General features: G+C 56.0%; 5 protein-coding genes across 5 annotated transcripts; 3 read left to right on the forward strand and 2 right to left on the reverse strand.

The window, feature by feature from the left end:
• Window positions 1-2,219: 2,219 nt before the first annotated feature.
• On the reverse strand, window positions 2,220-3,250 carry J7T54_006203 (Protein transport protein-like protein; the record flags this gene model as incomplete). The annotated part of the gene is made up of 4 exons (XM_051504927.1): window positions 2,220-2,369; window positions 2,423-2,573; window positions 2,764-2,884; window positions 3,034-3,250. 4 exons carry the CDS (start codon window positions 3,248-3,250, stop codon window positions 2,220-2,222), a joined length of 639 nt encoding a protein of 212 aa, XP_051366720.1.
• Window positions 3,251-7,075: 3,825 nt separating this feature from the next.
• J7T54_006204 (uncharacterized protein) lies at window positions 7,076-8,635 on the forward strand (the record flags this gene model as incomplete). The annotated part of the gene is made up of 1 exon (XM_051504938.1): window positions 7,076-8,635. The coding sequence occupies one exon, from the start codon at window positions 7,076-7,078 to the stop codon at window positions 8,633-8,635; it is 1,560 nt and encodes a 519-aa protein (XP_051366721.1).
• A 560-nt stretch (window positions 8,636-9,195) lies between these two features.
• Window positions 9,196-11,512, reverse strand: J7T54_006205 (Nitrogen permease regulator-like protein; the record flags this gene model as incomplete). Its single annotated transcript, XM_051504950.1, has 3 exons — window positions 9,196-9,211; window positions 9,358-10,687; window positions 10,741-11,512. 3 exons carry the CDS (start codon window positions 11,510-11,512, stop codon window positions 9,196-9,198), a joined length of 2,118 nt encoding a protein of 705 aa, XP_051366722.1.
• A 1,572-nt stretch (window positions 11,513-13,084) lies between these two features.
• On the forward strand, window positions 13,085-14,473 carry J7T54_006206 (ethanolamine kinase-like protein; the record flags this gene model as incomplete). The annotated part of the gene is made up of 2 exons (XM_051504961.1): window positions 13,085-13,828; window positions 13,937-14,473. The coding sequence occupies 2 exons, from the start codon at window positions 13,085-13,087 to the stop codon at window positions 14,471-14,473; spliced, it is 1,281 nt and encodes a 426-aa protein (XP_051366723.1).
• Window positions 14,474-18,855: 4,382 nt separating this feature from the next.
• On the forward strand, window positions 18,856-22,979 carry J7T54_006207 (Metallothionein expression activator-like protein; the record flags this gene model as incomplete). Its single annotated transcript, XM_051504972.1, has 4 exons — window positions 18,856-19,465; window positions 19,602-19,697; window positions 19,750-21,788; window positions 21,885-22,979. The coding sequence occupies 4 exons, from the start codon at window positions 18,856-18,858 to the stop codon at window positions 22,977-22,979; spliced, it is 3,840 nt and encodes a 1,279-aa protein (XP_051366724.1).
• Window positions 22,980-23,040: the final 61 nt, after the last annotated feature.

Consider the following 23,040-nt stretch of genomic DNA (forward strand, 5'->3'; position numbering starts at 1 on the left):
TATTCCGCGAAGAGCTCGAGTGCCCTGAAGACCCGGGTTCGAGCTCGAGGAGGAGAAGGTTCGAGTCTGCGTGTGCGGAATCGAGTTGAGTTGTTTAGATGCGCAAGGCGTGAACAAATTTCGCGATGTCGGTCTCGCTGTACGGCTTGGGAAACCTAGACTCTCGATAGACGGGCCAACTGAGTAAGTACGTAGTATGGTCCAGCTGGTGAATCACGAGTCGGGCAAAGGGATGCGAGCTCGTGGGCGAAGGGAATCGACAGACGCGGTGGTGTTGACGGCTGACTGTGGTATGTAGGTCGACCCGGATGGCACTGCCGGGTACGAATAAGGCAAGTGCCTGCGGTACGCGAGGAGGATCGACTCTGCTGAGGCAAGCGCTCACAAACAGAGGCAGGAGCAAAATGGCACAAGCAGACCGGATGTCGCTATTGTTAACAGTGGGCGCACTGGCAGCTGTGGCCGTGAGGCAAACAGCTTGGTTGGTGGTTGGTTTGGGGGGAGGGGACTGGAGACCTCGGTGAAGTTGATGCAGCAGGTTGCGTGCGTGGTCGCTTGTCCTCGCCAAGTATTCACTTGTAGGAGGGGGTCGCGAAAGGAGGCGTGGTGAGCCGGATTGCGCAACTGGGGTTATGACAAAGCTGTCAAAGGGCCAGTCGGTGATGCGTACTCGAGAAAAGTGACCTGAGCAAGGAGTCAGGCAGAAGGAAAGAGAGGGTTGATGTCGGGTAGGGTTCAGTGGGAAAAAATCCAAAGGGACCCGACTGACGAAAATGAATCCCGGAGGTTATTTAATTTTGCGCTCTCGGGCAGGGCAGAGTGCGGGCAGAGTGCGGTTGTGTGTGGGTAGCAGTACGTAGTAGTATCCGTAGTTGCGGCGGTTTGGGTGTGGATAATAATTGAGCGAGTCTTCAGCGTCCTTTTTATCTTCTCAGGTCCAGTCCTGCTGGCCAACTCACTTTTTTATTTGACTTTGGTGCACATTTATGTTTGTGTGTCGAGGGTCTTCATCACCGCTGGAACAGACCGCGGAATCGCACATTGATCTTTGGCCACGCATCACAAAAGTTGGAGGTGTAATTAATTCGCAGTGACCGGAAGCGGCCTAATCAATGTCTAATGGGGGATGGATGACCATACATGATACAGGCAGGCCGCGGGCAGCCTCGGGCAGCCTGAGGCACAGCGCTACGTACTAATAAGGTAGGCTAGAGTGCAACTACAGTGGGCATCTGCCGCCTGGCTGGCCATTCCCCTCTTGTCGAACGCAAAAATTCCTCAAATGAATCCACTCGCTTGTAAGACGCCGACAATTCTTTGCAGGCCTTGGCGGCGTTTGCGTGCGTACGAGCAGTCAAGTTGGGTGACAAGTCCCGACCTGGAGTGATTGCATTTCAGTGGCCTACGGCCGAGTACAGTGGATGGTCGTTGCCATAGTATAGCAATAGGGGACTGAACCTGTGACGGACTATGTCAACTAAGCTTAATTCGCGACTAATAATGTTATCTTGAAATCGAAAAAGCTCGTATTTACTTGTGAGTAGTTTGATGTCTGATTACTCACGTTAATACCTACCAAACATATTTGGTATTGTTAGTGCTCCGTAGTGCTGTGCTTAAGAAAAGTGTTGCTCACAAACCACAGCTCATCGTCATGTGATCTTGACGGCCTCTACGGAATACCGCTCAGTTACTTCGGACTCCCGGCATATGGATCACCGAAGCACCCTTTGGGTGATACTCGGAATTCCCCAATCCGTCGTCCCTGTGACGGGGATGTAATTCAGCATTCACAAATGGAGTAAGTAGTCGCTTACACATGCGAATGTTTCTCTCTCTGGGAATCATGCTTCCAGACGATGGTATAGGGCTACCCCAATGGTCTCAAGTACCGAAAAGGAAAGTTATACACTTAATGCTAGCTCGCGCAGTTTGTTTCCGCCCACTCGCGCTGCTGCGGTCCCATGAGCACCATCGTCACGACTTTCAGGCATCCTTGGACGTAGATAGAAGAAGATGACGCGTTGAGTTCCCCAAAAACCCCCTTAAGACCGACTGCGGATAATGTCGCGCAATAGGCCAAGTTCAGGGTCGTATTACAGCCCACCACGGGACACACAGAGCAACCCCGTCTGTCATTTTCACGCAGTCTTTGTAGTACACACGCTTATTGTACAAGAACATCTCAGAAATCAACATGCAAGGCTGCGCCTGATGTATCAACCCATCCATGACGCAGCCTGGCGGGCGCCATAGGTAGTGGCGAAGCGCAGGCCAGTCGAGCCCATGGGAAAGTAGCTGACTAAGTACCACACCAGGCACGCAAGCTGTACAATGGCCGCGAAAAGCGTCAGGATCGTGCTTTGAAGCTAGAGTTCGTTAGCCCACTGTAGTCATTGACATTCTGACGGCGCAACGATACCTTGATAGCAAAGACCAACGTCAGGCAGATGGAGCCAAAGTATCCAGCGGTGAAGGGTAGCCTGGGCGTCGACAGAAGATGATAAACATAGTTCATAGGGCCCATAACAGCAGCAAATGATGCCAAGAACATGACAGAGCCGACGGACCACCTACGCAACATTAGCTCCGGACAGGGAGGGCTTTCAGCAACGACGACTGGGGGATGAAGGCAGAAACTGGGAAGCTGGTGTCACGGCACTTGGTTGGGGGGCAGTGTGTGTGTCATGCGTGGCGATCACATGGGTATCATGGGAAAGTCAAAGGCGCTAAGGAAATCCCATGGTAGCTGATAGCACTTACAGAATGACGAACTTGCGCGGTCTCAGCGACAGAACCGGAAACAAGGTAAAACATATGACGAAACATGCTACGGCGGCGAGGTTGCATGCCGCAAAGACCATCAAACGGTCCCATCTGCTCACTGTGAGGATACCCAGTCAGCAAGCTTCGTATCGTGCATTGGCGCATCGAAGGGTATCACATGCAGCATCGGAAGCGTGGCTCTAGACGCAATGCACACACTCCCGACGCAGGGGCCTAACTGCGCTTGAATGCAAAGAGTAGACTCACGGACAAACCAGCCTTCTTCCTCCTCTCGTCTCGAAGCCGCTGGGAGGGGTGCCCCTTGATTTTCGGCGGTCGGCAAGCGAACATAGCCGGACCCTTGGAAGGGATTCATGTTCCTGATGGAAGACAGAAGCCCTGTCTGTGGTGCTGTGGTCACCGGTTCATCGCGGCGACTCCATCCTAGGGAGTTAAACGAGTCCCGGAGCGACTGTTGCGCCATGGCGACAGTTGCAATTGTGTTATTTCGGAAAGTTTAGCGACAACGTTGAGTGGTAGATCGGCGCAGTTTGGCTCGGGTCGGAGAGGAAGCTCCACTACTGAAGATGTGGTCAGTCGCAAGCACAGAAGGAAAGAAGGGACGCCTCTGGGGAAGGGTGGGGGAACCAGGGTCAAATCAGTGAGCAGCCAACTTCACAATAAGCCTCGTGTCCACGCAATAGGTAACAGTCAGGGAGATAGATGCCTACCAATGTGCAGCGAGGCAGCAGCTCGAAGTTTCGCCACCAACAGTCCAACCTGGGGCTAACACGGGCGCGAGCAGGGAAGCTAGGAAAGAGGGTACGGGACGAGACCGCGCGTACCGCAAAGAAAGGCGGGCTGAGGCCGCAGAAATGGCGGTGATGGTCGCCTCCGCGATGACTCGTGAGGTAATGCGAAGCACGGATGGTCGCGACGATGCGACCAACCTAAACCCAGGTGGAGCTTGCCGAGCGTTTGGGGGGACGACGGAGGTGTCTCGCGCAGAGGGTCTGGTCTTGGGACACGCTGAGGAGGAGGCGGAGGTGTGGTGTGGTGTGGAAGGCTGAAGGTCGAGTTGACGGTAGCTCCAACAAGTCAAGACAAGTGAGGTTGGCGAGAGTGATCCCCAGGCGGGTGCGTATCGATTAGATGCGTGCATTTTATTGGCCAGCAGCCTGGCAGGTGGCACCTTGCACCGCTGAAGACTCAAGAGTGGGCTGGCAGGAGGTTGCTCACTTGCTGCTGAACTGACTGGACGGGCCGGACGCCCCTGCGGCCCCACTGGCCTTTGAATGCATACCAGTCTATCCAAAGCGGATGCCCATTCCTGATCTCTCATCATGTCGACAATGAACGCGTACGCAAGACCAGTCGACTCTAGGTTTTCAGCTCACGTCCGGCGCACGTTGCGGCTACTGCTGTCTCAAGTCTCGACTGTGCCAACCGGGTGGCGATCGTGACGATCACCGTGAGTGCGGCATCGCGGGGTCGACGGGAATCATGCATGAACCTGCGCATTCGTCGACGCCAGAGCTGCTGCAACGCAACACTCTCTAGGCGCTGACGATTAGGACCAGTGCTTGCGTGCATCATCATGCGAGGCTAGCCTTCTGATACGACAGGGGTGGCGAGGCGTCCAAGAGGAAGCGGTGCAAGGCGCATACTGGGTGGGTGCGGATGCTTTAGCCCGAGCTTCATGTAGTCGCTGGAGCAGAGAGAGACAAGGCTTGCAACCCAACCTCCGTAGGACTGAGCCATGGACGCGCATTCGAAGCCACTGTCATTCATGTTCACGCGCCCAATCCAGTCGCTGAGCCTGCGCGGCCTCATGAGCAAGGCTGATGAGACGTGCAGCCTTGACGCGTGACCGGTATTTACGATGGAAGAAGATGGGAAAGTGGACGATTGCCTGTGAGTAGCCCGGTCTTTGTGCAGGATAAAGCAGCGTCGAAGGCCTTGGGTGTCTTAGTTGCCGAGTCACGTTGAAGCTGAAGGACGCCCCCCCTCCAAGTGTAAGTGATGGTGGAGGTGAGAGCGTGATAAGGTGGGCAGGGCGATGCGACCATAGCCTTGCAGGATTGTCTATATGGCAAGTCAGAAGACGAAGAAGGGTGGCGTCCATGGTGTATCGAGAGTAGAGGACAGATGAGGCCGGAAGTGCATATTAATAGCCATCCCAGGTCACGTATAGATCTATATATGAAGAGCATGCTCCCGTACAGTCCGTCTTCACAACGTTTCGTTGATTTCATTGTTCCGCAATCTGTGAGATAATTTTGCGACGCTAGAACACTCAACCGAACAACAAGTTTCAGTCGCAACCAACATTGTCAAGCGCTTCCACGTCGAAGAGCTGCACACCCACTCTCATCTGACGGAGACGGCGACACTCTCACCGCCTATCCGCCTCTTGATCATCCCAGTATCGTTGTGAGACTGCTGGATTCCGTTTCCGAACAATACAAGGTCATCAGCTATTATCAAAGGTTGAAGCTACTGCTTCTGAAACCATTTAGGCCGCGTCAAACGGACGTACACATTGTGCGCCGCTTACATAAGGTACTGCTTCGCCTCATCTTGCCTCGTCGCTGCCTTCGGATCACTACCTACCTATTGAAGCCGGGCACCAGTGGACACGTTAGTCTGCCTGGTTCATACCCAGCTTTCGCTCTCCTCTTTTCATCATCAACATCTTCATTTTCCATGATACCGGTGCGACATTGCAGATTTCTCTCATCAAAGAAGACGCAGCGTCAGCAGCGACCCCACAGAGCGTACTTCAACTACACCTACATTGCGCCCGCGACGATCTGCGACGCCTCTGTTCGGATACGACACAGAGACCCTCCAACCAACACCAAACTAAGCTGAGACCACGCTCAAGACCTGTGTCCAATACCGGCTTCCACTATTGAGACTTGCATGAGGGTTGTCATATCGACTTGCAATCCGTCCTAGGAGTTCCTTGGCTACACGGCTGCTCCTGGCATACCGGTGCAACCTGCTTCTGTCATTCTGTCGGTCGGCGAGGTTCGACCTGTCGCATTTGGCAGCGTTTGTATCCTCCGGATTCCAAGCTACGAGGCGAGGCAGCCAGACGTTGACGCCATCATTGAAGGTGAGTCGTTCCATTCACTCGTGTTGCCATTCCCTCCCCTCTGTGCCCTGCTGTCTGCCCACTGGGCGCTGGCCACTTTGGGCATCGTGCATCTGGTGCTGTACGCCGAGGACTGTCCAAGAAGTCGGCGAGCTCCAATAATGCCTGGCTTGCTACTCGGCCCCCCTCCCTCTTGATTGTCGTCAAGGACGGCTGAAAGCTATCACCCAGAGTCCTGCAAAATCCAGTCTTCCCCGCCCAGTCCCTTTACGCACCTCCAGTCGCGTATGCGGACTGAGCCGCGCTAGCCCGCAAAGCGCCAAGTCTGATCCATTGGCACCGACTTCACTGAAGCTGTCTCACTGCAGGCCAGATCATTATCTTTGGACAAGGTGCTAATGAACGATCCGCAGTTCCCCCGTCCGTTCATCTTGCTGGCCTATTAATTACCACATTCCACAACCGAGCGCCTCCCCGCTAGAGTCGCAACAACCGCCTACGACTCGTGCATCACCTCACCGCTACCTGATTCTTCCAAGAACTCGCGCCTTGGGAGTGTGGCCCTAGCCGACACCCGGCCTCCGCTAGCAGCGAAAGAGCTTAGTACCAGCACGACAGCTGCCCCCCTAGAGAAAGCACACCAGGCCAGTCACAGCCAGCCGAGTGGTCCATTTCCCTTCACCCACCGACATACATCTCGAAGCTGGAACCCCTCCACTCCGAGGTCGCATCTATCATTCTTCCCTATTATCGTATCAAGCTACCAGCAGCTTGACAAGTTCGCATCGCGCGCGCGACAGACTACTTCAAGTATCTCCATCGTGCATGGCCTCGTTGTAAGGTCTACAATAAGTATTGTATCAGCACGCGCAGCAGGTCAGTTTGCCACCTTTGCGCCAAACCTCAGAGCCCTTATCCTGGCCGCCGTCCAACTCCTTTCACCAAGCAACGTATGACGCACTTGTGCTACAGCATGCGGCTATTTTTTCCTACTGAAACAATGCCAAAGCCAACTTCAAGCGAACGCGACTGCATAGACCCCGCCGCTGACCAGTTGTCTAGTGATATCTCCCGAGCTATTGTGCGAAACGCTATCTGCAACTTGCCGTAGCGCCCGACGAACGGTGCGTTTATCCAGTGGTCATCGCCCACTTGCTACACGACTCCATTGCCCACCTCCGTCTACATTAAGGCTTTTGACGTTTCACGATGGCGCAGCACGGGTTCTCGCATTTTGGTACTGCCCCAAATGGGGGCGCCATCGACCCCAACAACCTGTCCATGGGAGGTTCATACAACCCAAACTTCAGCAATGACAACTTTAGCTCGCACGCCAACAACAATGGTGGCAACGGCAGCTCAAGCGCGTTTCTTGCCGATGAGGATCTTCTTGACGGATTAGGCGGCGACCAGGGAGCCGTGCAAAATAATGGCCAGGACTTTTCGGGCATGAACATGGGCTTCTCCCAGGACGCGTATCAAGCCCACCAGCGTAACTCGGGCTTGCGCCTGGACTCAAACCCGCTCAACGGCTTCTCTAGTACGCCCGATGGCGACCCGATGCCTAGCCCATATACCGCAGGCTACACTGGCAACTTCCGACACATGCAGGGGATGCACTCTCCCATGTTCGCTAATGACGTGGACGGCAACGACCAGAACTACATGAACGCCCGCACGAGGGCACGCATGTCCCAGCAGATGCAGCGCAAGCCGTCCAATACCGCCCGAAGCCCCATGACACCCAAGACAAACGCTATGCACAGCTTGTCTCTAGGGTCGAACGACTCGCCCAACTTTGGACCGCAATCGATCCGTACGCACGAGAAGTCTCCTTCAGGCCAGTGGCTGAACACACCCACCGGCAGCTATCCGGCGTCGTACAATTCAGGGTTTGCCTCACCCCTGCAAGGCACCATGGTGCCTCCCATCGAAGAGGTCATGGGCAAAGCTGGCACATCTATGCCAGCCAAGTTGGGAAACACAAACGGGTCAGGCTCCACCGCCGTCTCGTCCCAAGAGGCGAAGCGCAAACGACGGCGCGAGTCTCACAACCTCGTCGAACGACGTCGCCGTGACAACATCAACGAGCGCATCCAAGACCTCAGCAAATTGGTCCCCATGCACCGCTTGGAGGATGAGAAGATCCGGAAGCTGATTCAAAATGGTACGCCGCTCTCTCCCACGCTCACCGGCATGTCCAACCCTTCCTCGGCCACCTCGGGCCTCGCTGGGCCCGGTGCTCGCCGCGCAACCGGAAGCAACGCTGGGAATATTACGACAGGCCTGCCCATCGAGGACAAGGATAAGGGGCCTAACAAAGGCGACATTCTGAATGGAGCCGTGAGCTGGACTCGCGATCTCATGTGGATGCTGCACCTCAAGCTTCAACAGCAGGAGGAGCTCATGCAGACGTTGAACGAGCTAGGCCACCCTTACCCATTCGAGGTGACGGATGACGAGCGGCGCATGCAATCTGAGCTGATAGAGGCCATGTCCAAGAATGATGCTGGCAACTTCTCCTACACACGCACAGCTGGGTCGGGTCTACGAGTGCCAAGCATCACAGACTACCGCGGCAACGCGGCGAATGCAGATGTACCCCCTACCAGTCTTGATACGGTGGGCGTCACCCCTCCGCACCACAGCAGCTCTGCCATCATCGACGATGACACCAACCAATTCTGGCATGATCCGGACGACAACGGAACCGGACACGCCCCCATTGACTTCAAAGATGACGACGACTACGGCATGGATCTCAACTAGGACTCGACATCGCACGCATCGTCAGGTTTCCACAGTCATGGCTACAATTTCAGCCTATCGGCACCCTCTTAATGCCGCCCCAAGTAGGCTGTCGCCTCTGCATGGTGATTACAATTTTTCTACTTCGTACTACAGGTTATGGCGTTACCGGAACACAACTTGCTCGGCTCATTGGTGGGGCGACTCTGCATCTCACACGGAATCATACACATGGCCACATATATACAGCGCTTTTGACTTTTGGTTTTTGTCTTGCATGTTGTACTGGGGTCTTGCTGCCTTTATCATTTTTCATTTCCCTTGTTTTCCCAGCCCCCTCTGCGATACCTCGAGGCTCTTCAGGGGAGAGACCTCACTTTTCTTGACTTGTTTGCGTGTTTGGCTGTTTGTTTGGCTGTTTGTTTGGCTTCATTGAGATGGGGAGACTATTTGGGATACGTCGCAAGTTTGGTCTTCGGGAGCAAGGCATCAACGTCCCTGCTTGCCCGGTGGCGGTGAATGTACCGTGATACGGGGTATGCTTTCTGTTGTCTTGTTTTTCTCTTTTCAAACAACGAACGTCATGGCTCGCCGGTTCTGCTGGCATCAGACTCAGTTCTACGTTGCAAATGGGCTCTTTCGTATCACATGATTTCACTTGGTACTGGGCGCTCTCGCGCTCTGTTGACGCATGAATCTTATTCCACTCTTACTTTCACCAGTGCCTTGTGCATAACACATACTCAGTCATGTTCGTCAAAAGATTCCACACCTCCTTTCGCTTCATGTCCTCCTGTAGTGCCACTCTCTCCAAAGCGCAGCGGCCGTCAAAGTACTTGCAGAAGAGTTGCCACGCCTGCTTGCCCCGATCGTCGGTGAACCTCTTTCCAATGGCAGACAAGTACCGAGCCTCCTTGCCCGTTGCCTTCTTCGCATCTAGAATGATGTGCGGCGTCAAGCCTTTGAGATGAGGTGCGTCGTTCAGCGATGGATGAGGCGTGGGCTGAGGCGGCGTCTTGCGGGCATGGGTAATGGCTCGCTCCGTAGCACGGTGGTGCGCCTTGGTGGCGATGCGCTCGAGACGAGCTCGCTCGGCGACGTGTTCAGTTGATGACGGATTTGCGGGTGGCGATGAAGGCGGCGGCGGCGGCGGCGGCTGCTGCTGCTGTGCAGTATCAATCGTGGATGTCGGGGACAAGGGATGCTCGTATTCCTCCACAATGGTCGGGGGCTTCGCCTGCTCCAGCGACGAAGTGGACGCAGCCGCCAGATCCTCGGCCTCCATTTCGTACTCGACCTCGTAGATGATTTCCGGCCATACGACGACGTAGGCATATGTGCAGAGCTGTGTCACCCACCCACGCCGCATGAGCCAGGCAAGCATGTGCAGGTACGAGGGGCGATGCGCCTTGCTGGGGCAAAAGTGCTTGTACGGGCGTGGACTCTGGCTCAGCTCGCCGAGGAAGTTGGGCAACGGGGGCGCCACGGGGAACAGGCGCTGCCACTCGACGCTGTCCTGCGGGAGACGTCGTGGGTCGCAGTTGGGGGACACAATGTACACGTCTCTAGCGTGTAAGGGTGGGATGGTAATGGCGCGACGCCAGTAGATAAAGTGCTGGGCGAACCGGCGGACTTGGCTGAGGGAGAGGATGTTGCTCTGGGCGACCTGGTGAAAGGACATTGTCGGCTTGGACAGCCGGACGAATTCGACCATGGAGGCGGTGGACGGATCAGCGTCCGATTGGAGCTCCGCGATGATCTTCTTCTCATCGTCCATCAGGAGGAGAGCAAAATTGCGGTCGAGGAAGCCGGGCTCTTCCAGAGTGTCTTGGCTAAGGAAAGCGTTGGCGGTCGTGAGCCAAAGGCCGCTCTGGTCACGACCCGAGTCTTGAGGAATGTCGGCCACGTAGAAGGGCACGGGGATCTGGAAAGACGGGGTCAGGATGCCGAGGGGTGTATCGAGGTGCAGAGCCGCAATCTTGTTCTGGGAGACGGCCGTGTAGATTTCTTGCATGGAGGCTGCGAGCGACGAGATCTGCAGGATCTCCTTCCAGAGGCTGCTCATCTTCCTTTCTATTGAGAATTTGTCAGTCTACGCACTCGGCTAGGGTGGTACATTTTCGTACGTTCTTCACGCGCTTTGTCCTTTGCCGCCAGGATTCGCTTCGATTCCTTCCAGATAAAATCGCTCTGCTGCTGGCTGTACTTGTACGCCTTGTTGGCCTTCTTCACCACGTTGACGTAGAGCGAGTCCACTAGCTCCTTCACCTCGTGTATCTTTGGTCTCAGGATGAAGACCAGGTTGAACATGGTCATGGAGCTTCGCTTTTCGTCTTCGTCGCCATCCTTCTTCGATTCCTTATCTTTCGTGTTGTCAGACAGCTTGCCAGACGACATGTCGGCTTCGTTAGAGACCCCATGATCGTCCGTTACAGTGGATGCCTTGTCCCCATCATTGCCTTTGCCGGACTTCTTCTGCTTCTTCCACTTGCCATTCTCAGGCACGTGGATCGGATAAGAGACACAGTAGAGGGGGTCCAGAGATAGCTGGAACAAAGTCTTGTGGTAAGGCCTCGCAGGTGTCAACATGCCAGCCAGGTCCCGTGCCGGAAACCCAGCTACGTGCTCCCAGGGCACAATCTGCGCGCCCGAGTCGGTCACAATGTGCTCATCACGGTCCCACTGGCGGGGCAGCTGCTCGTTCGCGACCGAAGTGTTGTGGTTTGCGGGTTGCACCAACCGCTCGAGCAGTATGTCCTCGAGATCGGCTCCGGCGCCCGTGTCGGTAGCATTGTGCTGGACCTGCGCCGGGTAGTGGAAGACAAAGGCCGGCCCGTCGCGGGAGCGGTTGATGACGAGCGCGACAGCGAGAAAGTTGTCGCTATTGACGGAGGACATGACCACTGCGTTGCGGCATGACGCTCCAGGCTTGCGACGCGCCGAGCTCCAATGAGCGACCGAGCTGGCTCAGACTGGTTGAGGGGTGCTTCTCCAGTCGCCCTGTCGATTGTGCACGGCGACGTCGAACCGTGGGGGTTGCTGTGAGGTCATAGTTGCGCGCCCTGAGGGCCAACTACGGGAGGTTAGGTTAGGATCGGCTCGCAAGAGGAGGTGTGGCTCAGTTCGTGGGTAATTTGCCGGCTGTGGCTGGTGCACGCACCCGGAGGGCTGCATGCAGCTGCTGGCTCAGCTTGGCACGGGGGTTGCCACTTGCCAATGGGCGACGCGGCGAACTGGACGGGCGGCAGATGGACTGGGACCCCTCATCCTAACGTAGCCAGCTGATGTTCCAGCCAGTTTATTCGGGAACCTGTCGGGCGGGAACTGGCGTCTCTTGGACAAAGGTCAAGCTGCTCCAACCAGGAAAATGTCGGGTAGCAGGAGAACCTGACTGGACCTCGCAGTAGGGTCATGGGTTTAGGAGTAAAGTCTCCCAGGAGAACTAGCCTGGATAGCTGTCCCGCAGAGTCGAGCCAGCTGACTGGACTCAGGTCGCGTGCTCTCCACGCTGCACTCCAGTCGTCCTCCGTAGGAAGCTGTGTAATTGATTCACAAATTGCAATCGTTAGGCAGGACGGCAACCGAACGCCGACGTAACTCTATCAAGACACGCCATAGGTCGACTGACGTCTCTTACCCAGTATTCGTGGCTTCGCTTGTCTTTTATGGACACAGATGCAACTACCCTCTTGGGCACTGCGCTGTTCACAATAATTTGTTGAATTAATTACAGCAGCCATTGCCTCCTCACCAGGCTTGGCGTGGCTCAGGGTGGGTTGGGCGGGATAAACGACCGATAAGCCAAAGCGACAATAAAAGCACTTCACCTCATCAGGGACTTTTGCTATAGCGGAGCATGCCTTTTCTTGTTCTACAGCATGAGCCCCGCGGACGTATTTTCACATGGCAAAACCGCCTGTCGCCCGCCAGTCATGGTCCATTCAGGCGGCTGGCCCACTTCGCTCCAAGACCCTCACTCAAGTTAAGGGGACTGGAGTCAAGCCACACTCAACCCAGTCCAGTCTGTTCTCACCAGCCAACCGCACCTGCTCGCTCAGTCTGTAGCTAGCGACCGACTTTGCTCAAAAACCTCGCCTCCTTCGTCGGCCCCATACGCACTGACTTGACTTACGTAGCCTCAGACCTCATCGTTGCAACCACTAGACCTAGAAGCAGGTCGTACCCTCCATTCCTGATAGAGCCTCCTTGTTCTCCATTCAGCATCACCTTGGTCCCTGACCAGACTCACGCTACCGAGTAGCCTTTATCGATACGCTACGACAATTGGTTTTCGCGAAGCGGCACAGCGTTCATTCCTTCATTCCAGAGACACTGGCGTGCTACGGCAGACCCCTGAATTGAATGACTCGTTGCCCCTGAGTAGCCGTCGAAATTACCCTCTTGTCTCATCGCATCTCATCACAACCAACATCACCAAACCAAGCTTGTCGGCCGTTGATTGCACAAGCCATGTCGCCGTCCGCGACTTGCGAGGGGCTCGGCCGTGTCCGCTACCTGCCCCTGAGATTCGACGGCGCCAACTCACAGGCTTCTGCGCTGAAGCTCATCACAACGCTCATGCCGGAATGGTCAAGTACTGACTCCAACATTGAGTTCATTCGCTTCACCGACGGCATCACAAACACACTACTCAAGGCAGTGAACCGACGTCCAGGGCTCACAAAGGCCCAGGTGGACGAGGAAGCAGTGTTACTGCGCGCCTATGGGAGCGGGACGGACATCTTGATTGACCGTGAACGCGAGGTCTCCAACCATGAGCTGCTCATGAGGCATGGGCTGGCGCCCGAGTTGCTGGCGCGCTTCGAGAACGGAATGTTGTATCGGTTCATCCCTGGCACGCCCGCCCAGATGCAGGATCTCAAGGAACCAGCCATTCTCAAAGCCATCGCACGAAGACTGGCCGAGTGGCACGCGACGGTGCCTTGCATTTTCGGCCAACCCCCGGTCCACGGGAAACAGAACGGGATGCGGAACGGTTTCCAGAATGGGTACGGCGATAACGAAGTCGAGAGGACCATCCGGAACGCCGCGCCAGGAAAGCCTTTCCCAAACCTATGGACCACCATGCAGAAGTGGATCTTTGCCTTGCCGACAGGGACAGAGGAAGAACGTTCGCGGCAGGCGCTGCTACAGCGCGAGGTGGAAGAGTTGATCGAGAAGCTCAGCCAACGTCCAGGACTGGGCCATAACGGGGTACGGATAATACGCTCTCATCACACTCATGCACACGTGATGACGCCGATCTACGTTTGCTGAGAAGGCATTGAGACGATCAGAACATGCGCTAACGTGTTGAAACAGCTTGTCTTTGCCCATTGCGACCTCCTATGTGCCAACGTCATCATGCACCGTGAGGAGGACCAAAGTGCCACGGTGAGTTTCATCGACTACGAGTATGCCACGCCATCGCCTGCCGCCTTTGACGTGGCCAACCACTTCGCTGAGTGGGCAGGATACGACTGTGACTACGCTGCTGTCCCCACAGTCTCCCAGCGCCGAGAGTTCATCCACGAGTACATCGGCACCTACATCCAGCTCCTACCCGAGGAGGAACGATGCCAGCTCGACGCCGCGGAGGAGGAGCGCAAGTTGATGGATGAAGTCGACGCCTTCCGTGGCGTACCGGGCTTCTACTGGGGCATCTGGTCGTCGATCCAGGCGACGATTTCGGACATTGACTTTGACTACGCCACGTACTCGGAGCTCCGTTTAGGCGAATACTGGGCTTGCAAGGCTGAGCAAGATGGCAGCCGCGCGGGGCAGGGGCTGCAGATGCCGTTGAGAGAGGAAACGTGGTCGCGAGATGAGCCGTCGCGCAACGGCACGGCGGGCGCATAAGCCTGCAGAGATCCCGGATGCGGTGTCTCACAATGTGTTGAGAGAGACAGGGAGATGGCCCAGGTACGTGGTCAGCGGATGGAAGCTGTGATTAATAGGTTGGATCGAAAACCTGCGACGAACGGCGAAAAGCACCAAACGTCCTGCGTTCAGATGCAGGATGCATGGTCACATGCAAAGGCGCAATGTATACGGAGTAATACGCATAGCATCATGGGGAAGACGGACAGCAGATCTACAATCCGGCACCGAGCACGAGGCAGCACAGGATCACCTATTATTACCCCCGCACCCTGCATCCATACACCATCCACACACCGTCCACACAACAAGCCATCTTTCCCCAGCGGCATAGGCTGGCACAGGTGTGGGGTGGGGTGAAGGTGGTTGTGGCGTTGTTTCTTTCATGTAGCGTTATCGATGGGTTATGTCTGGCTTGGCCGCAGCCGGGGTTGGGTCTCTCGCGTGTCGTCGAGGCACCAAGCTGCCAGACTCAACCAGCAGACTGGGGAATCCTTCTGTGGCACCTTTCATCAAGGGCCACACGGTCGTTCAGGGAAAGTGCAATACATTAAACGGGCTAGCATTCATAGAACGGGAAATGCCACCGTCAGAGGCCAATGACGGGATATCAAGACTCGTGTGTAACCCTTTTCTCTTTCTGGTGGCCTAGTTGCCGCGCACGTGAGGCCGTGGTCTTGTTGAGGACAGGTTCCGCAAGTGGCCACTGAGACCAGATGAGGCCCCAGGGTTTGAGTCAGTGAGTCAAGCTTGCGCAACGTGATGACCACGCCCCATCAGTCGGTTGGGTTTATACGTAGGCTTCAACATGGATGTTGCTTCTACTTGGCCGGTACAGACACATATATAAAGACACAAGCACTGCATGTATAACAGCGGTCTGCGCGCGTGTGAGCGCGGATCAAAACGACATATGGCGGTACAGTCAGACATCAATATTACACGCCAACGCGCGCGCTCATCTTGGACCAACCGCGGATAGAGCACGGTCAAGCCGCGGAGCGGAAACGGTTCCGTACAGAAACTCTATCTTCGTGATGGCCCCTGACTCATTGGCAAGACCAAGTAAGCACCTTGTAGACTAGACTGTGTGGCATTCTACATAACACCTGGTTCACCAAAAGGATCGGGCAAAGACCCGTGCTTCGATCTGCAGAGTGGAGAGAGTGCTTGGCTTGTGCCCGTTTGTATCCCTTATCCGCACCAGCAATGTTCGCTTCGGAGGCACACTTGTGATGACAGGCCAGACCCTTGAAGTGGCAACAGCAGAACAGGTGATGATGTTATCACAGCAATGGCGAGGTGCAAAAGTCGGATCTCTCCTCTTTGTGGATGGATTCTCGAGCGGGGAAGTTTTGGGGCCAGTGGTTAAGAGCATGAGCATTGCGATGTCGTTGCTCGATCATCAGTTGGCGAGCTGAAGCCCTGCGGTGGGAAACGGAGGTGCATTCATTGGGCCTTGGGAGTCGACCCGTTCGGGCTGTACGGACAAGCATTCTTCGGGACCGCGACATGGAGCCTGAAACCGCCAGAGTTCGAGATTTTCGACAGGCGCTCAAGAAGTCTAGGACTCGCTGACGTTTTGGAAACGGCGGCGCTGTCTGTTCGGGATGTATTTCAAATACTTGCGGCGAGATCTGGAGCAGGGGCCTACCCGGGATGCCGCCACCACCCGCACGTACGTGTAGACTAACAGCTCGCTATCCAAATAGCAGCTGGCGAGCTGCAGTTGTCGTCAGTTTTCATGCTCTACGCCACTATGAGGGGAAAGCATCACTGAATGTGGTAGGTTGGAATGGTTGGTGTCTTTATGGTGGCACAGCACGGGACTGGAAACTCTTGTCGCCTCCTGGTCGGCAGCCATTGCTCAGGACTCCGGGATCCCAGGTCCAGTAAATTGTCCGTCATGTTGGTCGGCGTCGGATCGGTCGTCGGCGCACACAGGACCGGTCTTTGACAGGGATGTAGCAGGACTTGGATCCTAAGGAGCTGCGACCCCGGGTTGGTCCAGGACTCCAGCTGCGGGATGATGAGGAGTAGGGACACTGCACCCTGCCTGTTGATCTTTCGAACAGCGGAAAGGTGGATAATAGTGCATGCTGAGTATACTATGTATCCATATACTTGCGCCGGGGAACGGGAGACGGACGCCGGTGCGGATTCAAAGGCAACAATATCAATGATCGTAGACGGTACCCCGTAATAGCCTTGGTGCCAAGCATTGAGCCCGCGGGAGGCTTGTATGTATGCTAGCAGCGCAAGGCCGCGCAGCAGGGTCTAGGACCCTGAAATCGGCTCGGATCCGTACCGTGATCGGTGCCGGACAATGGGTGATATTTGAAAGGATCGCAAACGGAAGCGAAGAATCGGCGTTGACAGCTTGAAGTCTTTGCACGTCCCTGTTGTCTTGCGGTGCGTTCCCATCGAACCAATCGCGGTTGTATTAGTTGGTGGGAGAAGGAACGTCCGGAGCAAAGGGCTAGAGCCTAGGTGGGTATGGCAGGAGCTGAGGACGTACTGCGAACGTACTGTACCCCCGTCCTCACCTCCAAGGTCTGGTAGCTGGAACGTCCCGAATGCAACTACAAAATGTCACTTTCACTTTGTGCGACGATAGCACAATCGAGCATGTCAGTCAGCCAATCGACCACTTAGCTAAAGATGATCACGCAACTGGTTGGCTGCCTGTACAAGTCAAGCATCGTCGCCCTCGGTTGAGCTCACACTGAGTTTACCCAGGTAGCTCGACTGGCCGACTGGCTTGGGCTAGGACAGCAAATGCTGTGTGCCTTTTTGACGCCGAGGAACGCTTGCCCGTAGTTACACGATCGGGAAGATACGCTAACAACAAATACCCTTGGGGTCCCCTTCAGATCCATCCTCGCGCAGGCTCTCGCGTCAACGTCGTCGTCGTACTGTACTGCACCGAGCTAGGTCCCACCCTTACGCGGCTTAGCTACTACGTAGACATGATGGCCCGCCTACCAACGGTTCGGCTGTCGACAGGCACGAATCCCGCTCCACAGCGTCGCGCAGCACTGACATGCTACCTTTTAGGGTTGCACCCGTGTCGACCGTCCAGACGCGCAGCTGTCTACGCGCCGAAGCAAAAAGGTCGGTCGATCTGTGGCAGGGCATGCCAATCTCGCCCTGCCCTGTCCCGCCCAGCTGGCCTTGGCCCTCCCTCTCAAAGCATCGCTAGCGACCATCCCCGCGAGCCTGGGCTCTCAGCCAAGAGGTACGTGGTCGTTACATGCTCCTTCTGATTCGCGTATCTAATCTTTCCCGCTGCAGGCTGAAGCCCTCACCCCGCTGACCCACCTTTATTGAACACCACTGGACCCTGAATTGGACCCTCACACACTACACTGCCCATCAGTCAGGCAAGGGCCGCAAGGCTAGGTAGGTACTGTCGGGTCGCGAAGCCACAGCAGCTGCTCATGCAGACTCCATGAGTCCTCGTAGAGCGTGGCGCCCGCAGACACAAGCAAAGAAAAGAGACATGTCGCCGCGCCCTCTCCCGGTCGTTTGGATAGACGGGTGAGGGGGAGGCGACTTCGACTCGCAACATTGCTGGGATCTTTACAACCATCCCCAGCGCGACAAGCACTTTGCAGGCCCTGTTGAGCAAGGTCCCGTGGAAACCGCACCCACCCTAGAACAAGCAAAAGAGAGACGCCTTTTCCACAAGGGCATCGGGCATCGGACACCATTCCCTTTTCATCAGGCATGCTGTTTCTGGCCCCCGGCTGGTAAGCTCAGATGCCAATGCTACCGCCGATGGGAAGGCGAACAAAGCGACATGCACCACTCTACTGAACTGGCGAGTTATTTCATGATCATCGTCCTTTGGTCAGTCCAAGCAACAATCAAATCTGATATACCATTGCTTTCCCCCGGCCTAGGCTGTGCTCCCACCCACGGTGCTTTGCCTTTTTCTGGACTCAGTTCGCTCATGTCCCGACTCCTGCACATACACTCGCACCGTCCCTCGCAGTATCCGAAGTTTGGAAATTTCATATCTATCATAGTCTTGTCCACAAGACTCCATTTACACGCTCTCCTCGTTTTGATTCTCCTCCGTTACCGTTCCCTCGCCGGGACGGCCTGATGGATAGTGACCCGCGACTGATATCGGTATCAGTGTCGTGCTTTTCCAGAGCTTCGCCCGGCAGTGGCTGCAGTGGCAATCGTCGTTGCTGTCTGGCGATGCTTGGGCTGATTCGTGTTGTTGGTCGAAGAAATTCTCACCTATGCCACCGGCAAGCTCAGTCAAGCGCCAACAATACGACCAACGGAGCGCGCGAAACACAAAGAGGTCGTCGCAAGCGCGAGAAGAAGAGGAGGAGAGGCCGTCTTAAATGCCACCCTTCCCGGCGGGAGAGGTTCCTCGAGTGCAGGAGGATCCTGCTGCCCCCGCAAGCGCTAAGGGACCGTCCAGCGCTGGAGGAAGCGTGAGCATGCCCTCGTTGAATCCCACGTCCGGATCCCCCGCAGCCACGGCACCGCCTGAATCCTCCTCGTCGACATCAGTGACGGCATACACAGTCTCAGTTACACAGCCAGCTGAGACGTCAGCCGCATATGCTGCAGCGACGGCGACCTCACCGCCGGCGGCTCAGGTGCCAGCCTCAATTTCGGTGCCAGCCTCAACAACTCCTCTGCCTCCAGCACGCGTCTATTCACCCCCCGCACCAGGCCGACGACATGCTCACCAGGCAACGCTCAGCAATGCGACCTCAACGTCGCTTTCTGTTTCAACCGCAACATTTAACACGACCGAGGACCGGCAACAGCTGAGTGAACCCGCAGACATCGACGCGGCAGTTCGACAACTGCTCAACCAGCAGGCGGACATCCAGTCTCACCTCAACGCTCTCCTCATAACTCAGAATGGCTTCGATCCCACCCACGAGCTTCAGATGCTTATGCATAAGTCTCGAGTATTAGAGAATGTTGCCCATCATCACGGTGAGTGCCTATCCGCTTGACCTGGGATTTCGGCGCGCACGCGTGAGAGTATTGGGACAGTGCCAAACAGCACACGCGCCCGCTCTCACACCGGATACTCTCTGCGTTAGATCAGAAAATGCTAATCGTTATCCAGGCTTGAACTCTCAAGTTCCCATTCTCTCCGAGGCTGAGGGAGCGCGAGCACTGCAATACCGTTGCGAGTGTCTCGAGGCCGCATGCAGCCAGGACGGTAGGCTTGAGCTCTTGCTTTCATCCCCACAGACGCTGACCCTTGCGTCTAGCTGATATTGATATCTTGGAGGCACTCCAGTCGTCTTCGTCGCACGGACCCCGGGGATTCGACAGCTGGTTGAGGAAGCATGTTGAGCTTCACGACCCCTTCATCCGCCAGGGCACCACTCGGTCCTGTCATGACAATCCCGAGCCATCTACGATTGCTCCGCCCACCCACCAAGGTTCAGGGTCATTCTCTGTATTCAGGTGTTGGAACGAGCGCTGTGTCCACTATGTTTATGGATTCACCGACCAGACTGAGCGCGACGCACATATGCGCGCCCACTCAGGGGGGTACTTTACTAAGCGCGATTCAGGCCTGTCGCTCATCAACACGCCTCCCCTCGTGCCAAAGCAGCCAGGCATAATACCACCGAATTCTGCCGACAGTACCGGCGTCTTCTCACCAACCAAGCTGCAGCGACCGGGCGTGCAGGGACCAGTGGCACAACCTGTGCTCAGCGTGCAAACACAGCCTGCCAGCAGACGGGGCTCTGCGATTGGCTTCAACCTTCCGAGCAGCCTCCCTCCCACCAGAGCTGCATCAGTTGAGCTGGATCTTGACCCTTTGCTCCCACCTCTCAAGAGGAGCAGAGTCGGGCACTCACGGCTTCAGTCTATTGGCGAGCTCCAACTACTACGCGAACATGACCCTTGTCTTCGGTGCAAAGTGTCGCATAGAGCTTGTGATGCTGGTCGTCCTTGTAATTACTGTTCGGAGCATCCGCCATCGAGGTCTGAGGAGCACTGGAAAGCTCTGGGCTGTTATGGAGGCTCGATCGCCTCTCTGGTGGACGTGTTCATGCCTGCTCCCGTCTCGCCCAGACAGACTAGGACACCGGTAACATCACCACTGGCCCAACGACGCACCGCCAATGACTATCTTCAGAGAATGTACGCATTTTCAGATAACACCATGGATGTTGTCAAGGAAGTTCTCGACTTCAAGGACAACTTTTGGTGGTCCGGGCAACTGGACCAACGACCAAGCTCCATCCTCCATGCGAGCGACTCGAGCCGCGATACGTCTTATTCTGCACCGCCAATCCTCGTCGCACTGGCGTCCAGTTACAATTGCCAAGACACGACGTATGATTTGCTGGAACTGCTCAACATCACGGGCTTCCTGTCCGCCACCAGAACGGCCGAGGAGGCGACCTACCCCGTACTGTACAGGGCTAAGCTCCTGCTCAGGGAGGTGGTCTTTCTCGACATTGTGCAGAATAAGCCAGCAATCGAAATCGATCTGAACCATCAGCGCATGCACCCGCCTGAAGAGATCGACTCGGACGAGCAACTCCGGTTAGTTCAGGACTGCCTTGCCCGTTACCTTCAGGTATTCGAAGCAACACTGTCGGTGAAGAGCAGCCTTCGCGTCAGAGAGTGGCTCGCATTCTTCCACTCGCTGTGCATTTTCAGCGTGGTGCGGACTATCCTAGCGGACATGGCCATGCTTTCGGCGCCGCCGCTCCGTCGGTCCACGGGAACGACCACTGAGCATGGTATCCGCACTATGCACAGTGCTTACAAAGCTGTCGTGGATTATTTTGCCGCTTCTGGTCCTGCTCCTATGGACAGACTGGCCAATAATGCGAGTGAGGAGGACATGTCCATTCTTGACGCAACCAACCAGGTGACGAGGAGGGAGATGTGGCGAGCTAGGGGCATGCAGTCCAGCTTCGACTTCTTGATGAGTCTCGGTGGCACTGACCGTGACAATACCAGTTTCCTCGGTTTTATCAGGCCTCGCCACAGCCGGGTTGAGCTGCACTCGGATCAGCTCCGTTCGGCTGTAGAACCCGGCGGCGAAACGCCACGGGTCGGAAGCTTGTTTAAGCCAGGCGTCTCGTGGAATTCGCCAGTTGAAGCCAAGACCGAGCAGTCACCTCATGACCCTGGAGATGCACTCAAGTCGCCTCGCTCTCAGGTGCATGGGAGGAATCGTCGGCATACACTCGCCGAACCCCCCCTGTTTCCGCAACGAGCGCAGCACCTAATCAACACGCCCATGGCACCCTCGCGATTCAAGGCATATCAAAGAATGCCAGTACGACGTGTATTTTGCACAAAATGCAACGAGCATCCGGAAGGATTCAGAGGGGAGCACGAGTTGCGGCGGCACACTGATGCTAAACACGCCAAGCTCGTCAAGCGATATGTATGCAAGGAACCGGCAAGCCAGGTTCCCAACGCCCCCCAGCCTGTGATTGCCCTGTCAAAGTGCAAGGCCTGCTTGATGCGGAAGCAGTACGGAGCCTATTACAATGCGGCGGCCCATTTACGGCGTGCTCACTTTAACCCTCACAAGGGAGGTAAGGCAAGTGGCGACTGGCCTTCGATGACTGTCCTTCGCGAATGGATGCACGAGGTGCATCATCGCTCTGACCATCCGCAAGACGATGAGTCGTCCAGTGGTGGTGATGATGAGGACACAAAAGCCCCTACGCCGGCAAGTGACTTCTACGGCCCCGGCGGGACATCAATGTTGGATACCACACGCACGGGGTTTGGCCAGTCGTCGTCGTCGTTGTCGGCCTATCAGCTAGTCTCGCCTGCTACGGACGGTCCGTGGAGTGCCATTCAGGCCAGTCCGTCGACATGGTCGGCCGCTGGTGATCATCGTAACCGCTGCCCTTTCCCCGACTGCGGCCGCATCTTCAAAGATCTCGCAGCCCATCTCCTGACACACCAGGAAGAACGGCCGGAGAAGTGCCCTATCGAGTCGTGCGAGTATCACACAAAGGGCTTCGCGCGTAAGTACGACAAGAACCGCCACGCCCTGACGCACTACAAGGGCACCATGGCGTGTCCCTTTTGCGCGGGCGTGGGCACCGCGTACGAGAAGACGTTCAATCGAGCCGATGTGTTTAAGCGGCACCTGACGTCGGCACACAATGTAGAGCAGACACCGCCCAACACGCGCAACTTTTTCTTTGGGGAGTCGGGGGTCGTCACGGCCACGGCCCCGTCCGCACCTGTGGACGTTGCGGTTGGCGGCGCCCTGTGCTCCATCTGCCAGACGCGGTTCGCCAGCGCGCAGGACTTTTATGAGCATCTCGACGACTGTGTGCTGAGTGCCATTGTCCCCCAGTCGCAGCAGAAGATACCGACGCCTCACCAACCGCCGTACCAGCCTCCACAACCTGAACCATATTCCACGCGCCGCATGAACGAGCTACCGACACCGACGAGCAGTAACCGGCGGGCACCACCAGAGGAGGTAGATTGGCGGACTTGATTCCTTCTAAGCTTTCGCATCATCACATCAGGCACACGTGGCGGTATACGCTGCGTTACTA

This window comes from Emericellopsis cladophorae (genome assembly GCF_022114955.1).
Source record: "Emericellopsis cladophorae strain MUM 19.33 chromosome Unknown NODE_1_length_1489480_cov_119_871856, whole genome shotgun sequence".
NCBI lineage: Eukaryota > Fungi > Ascomycota > Sordariomycetes > Hypocreales > Bionectriaceae > Emericellopsis > Emericellopsis cladophorae.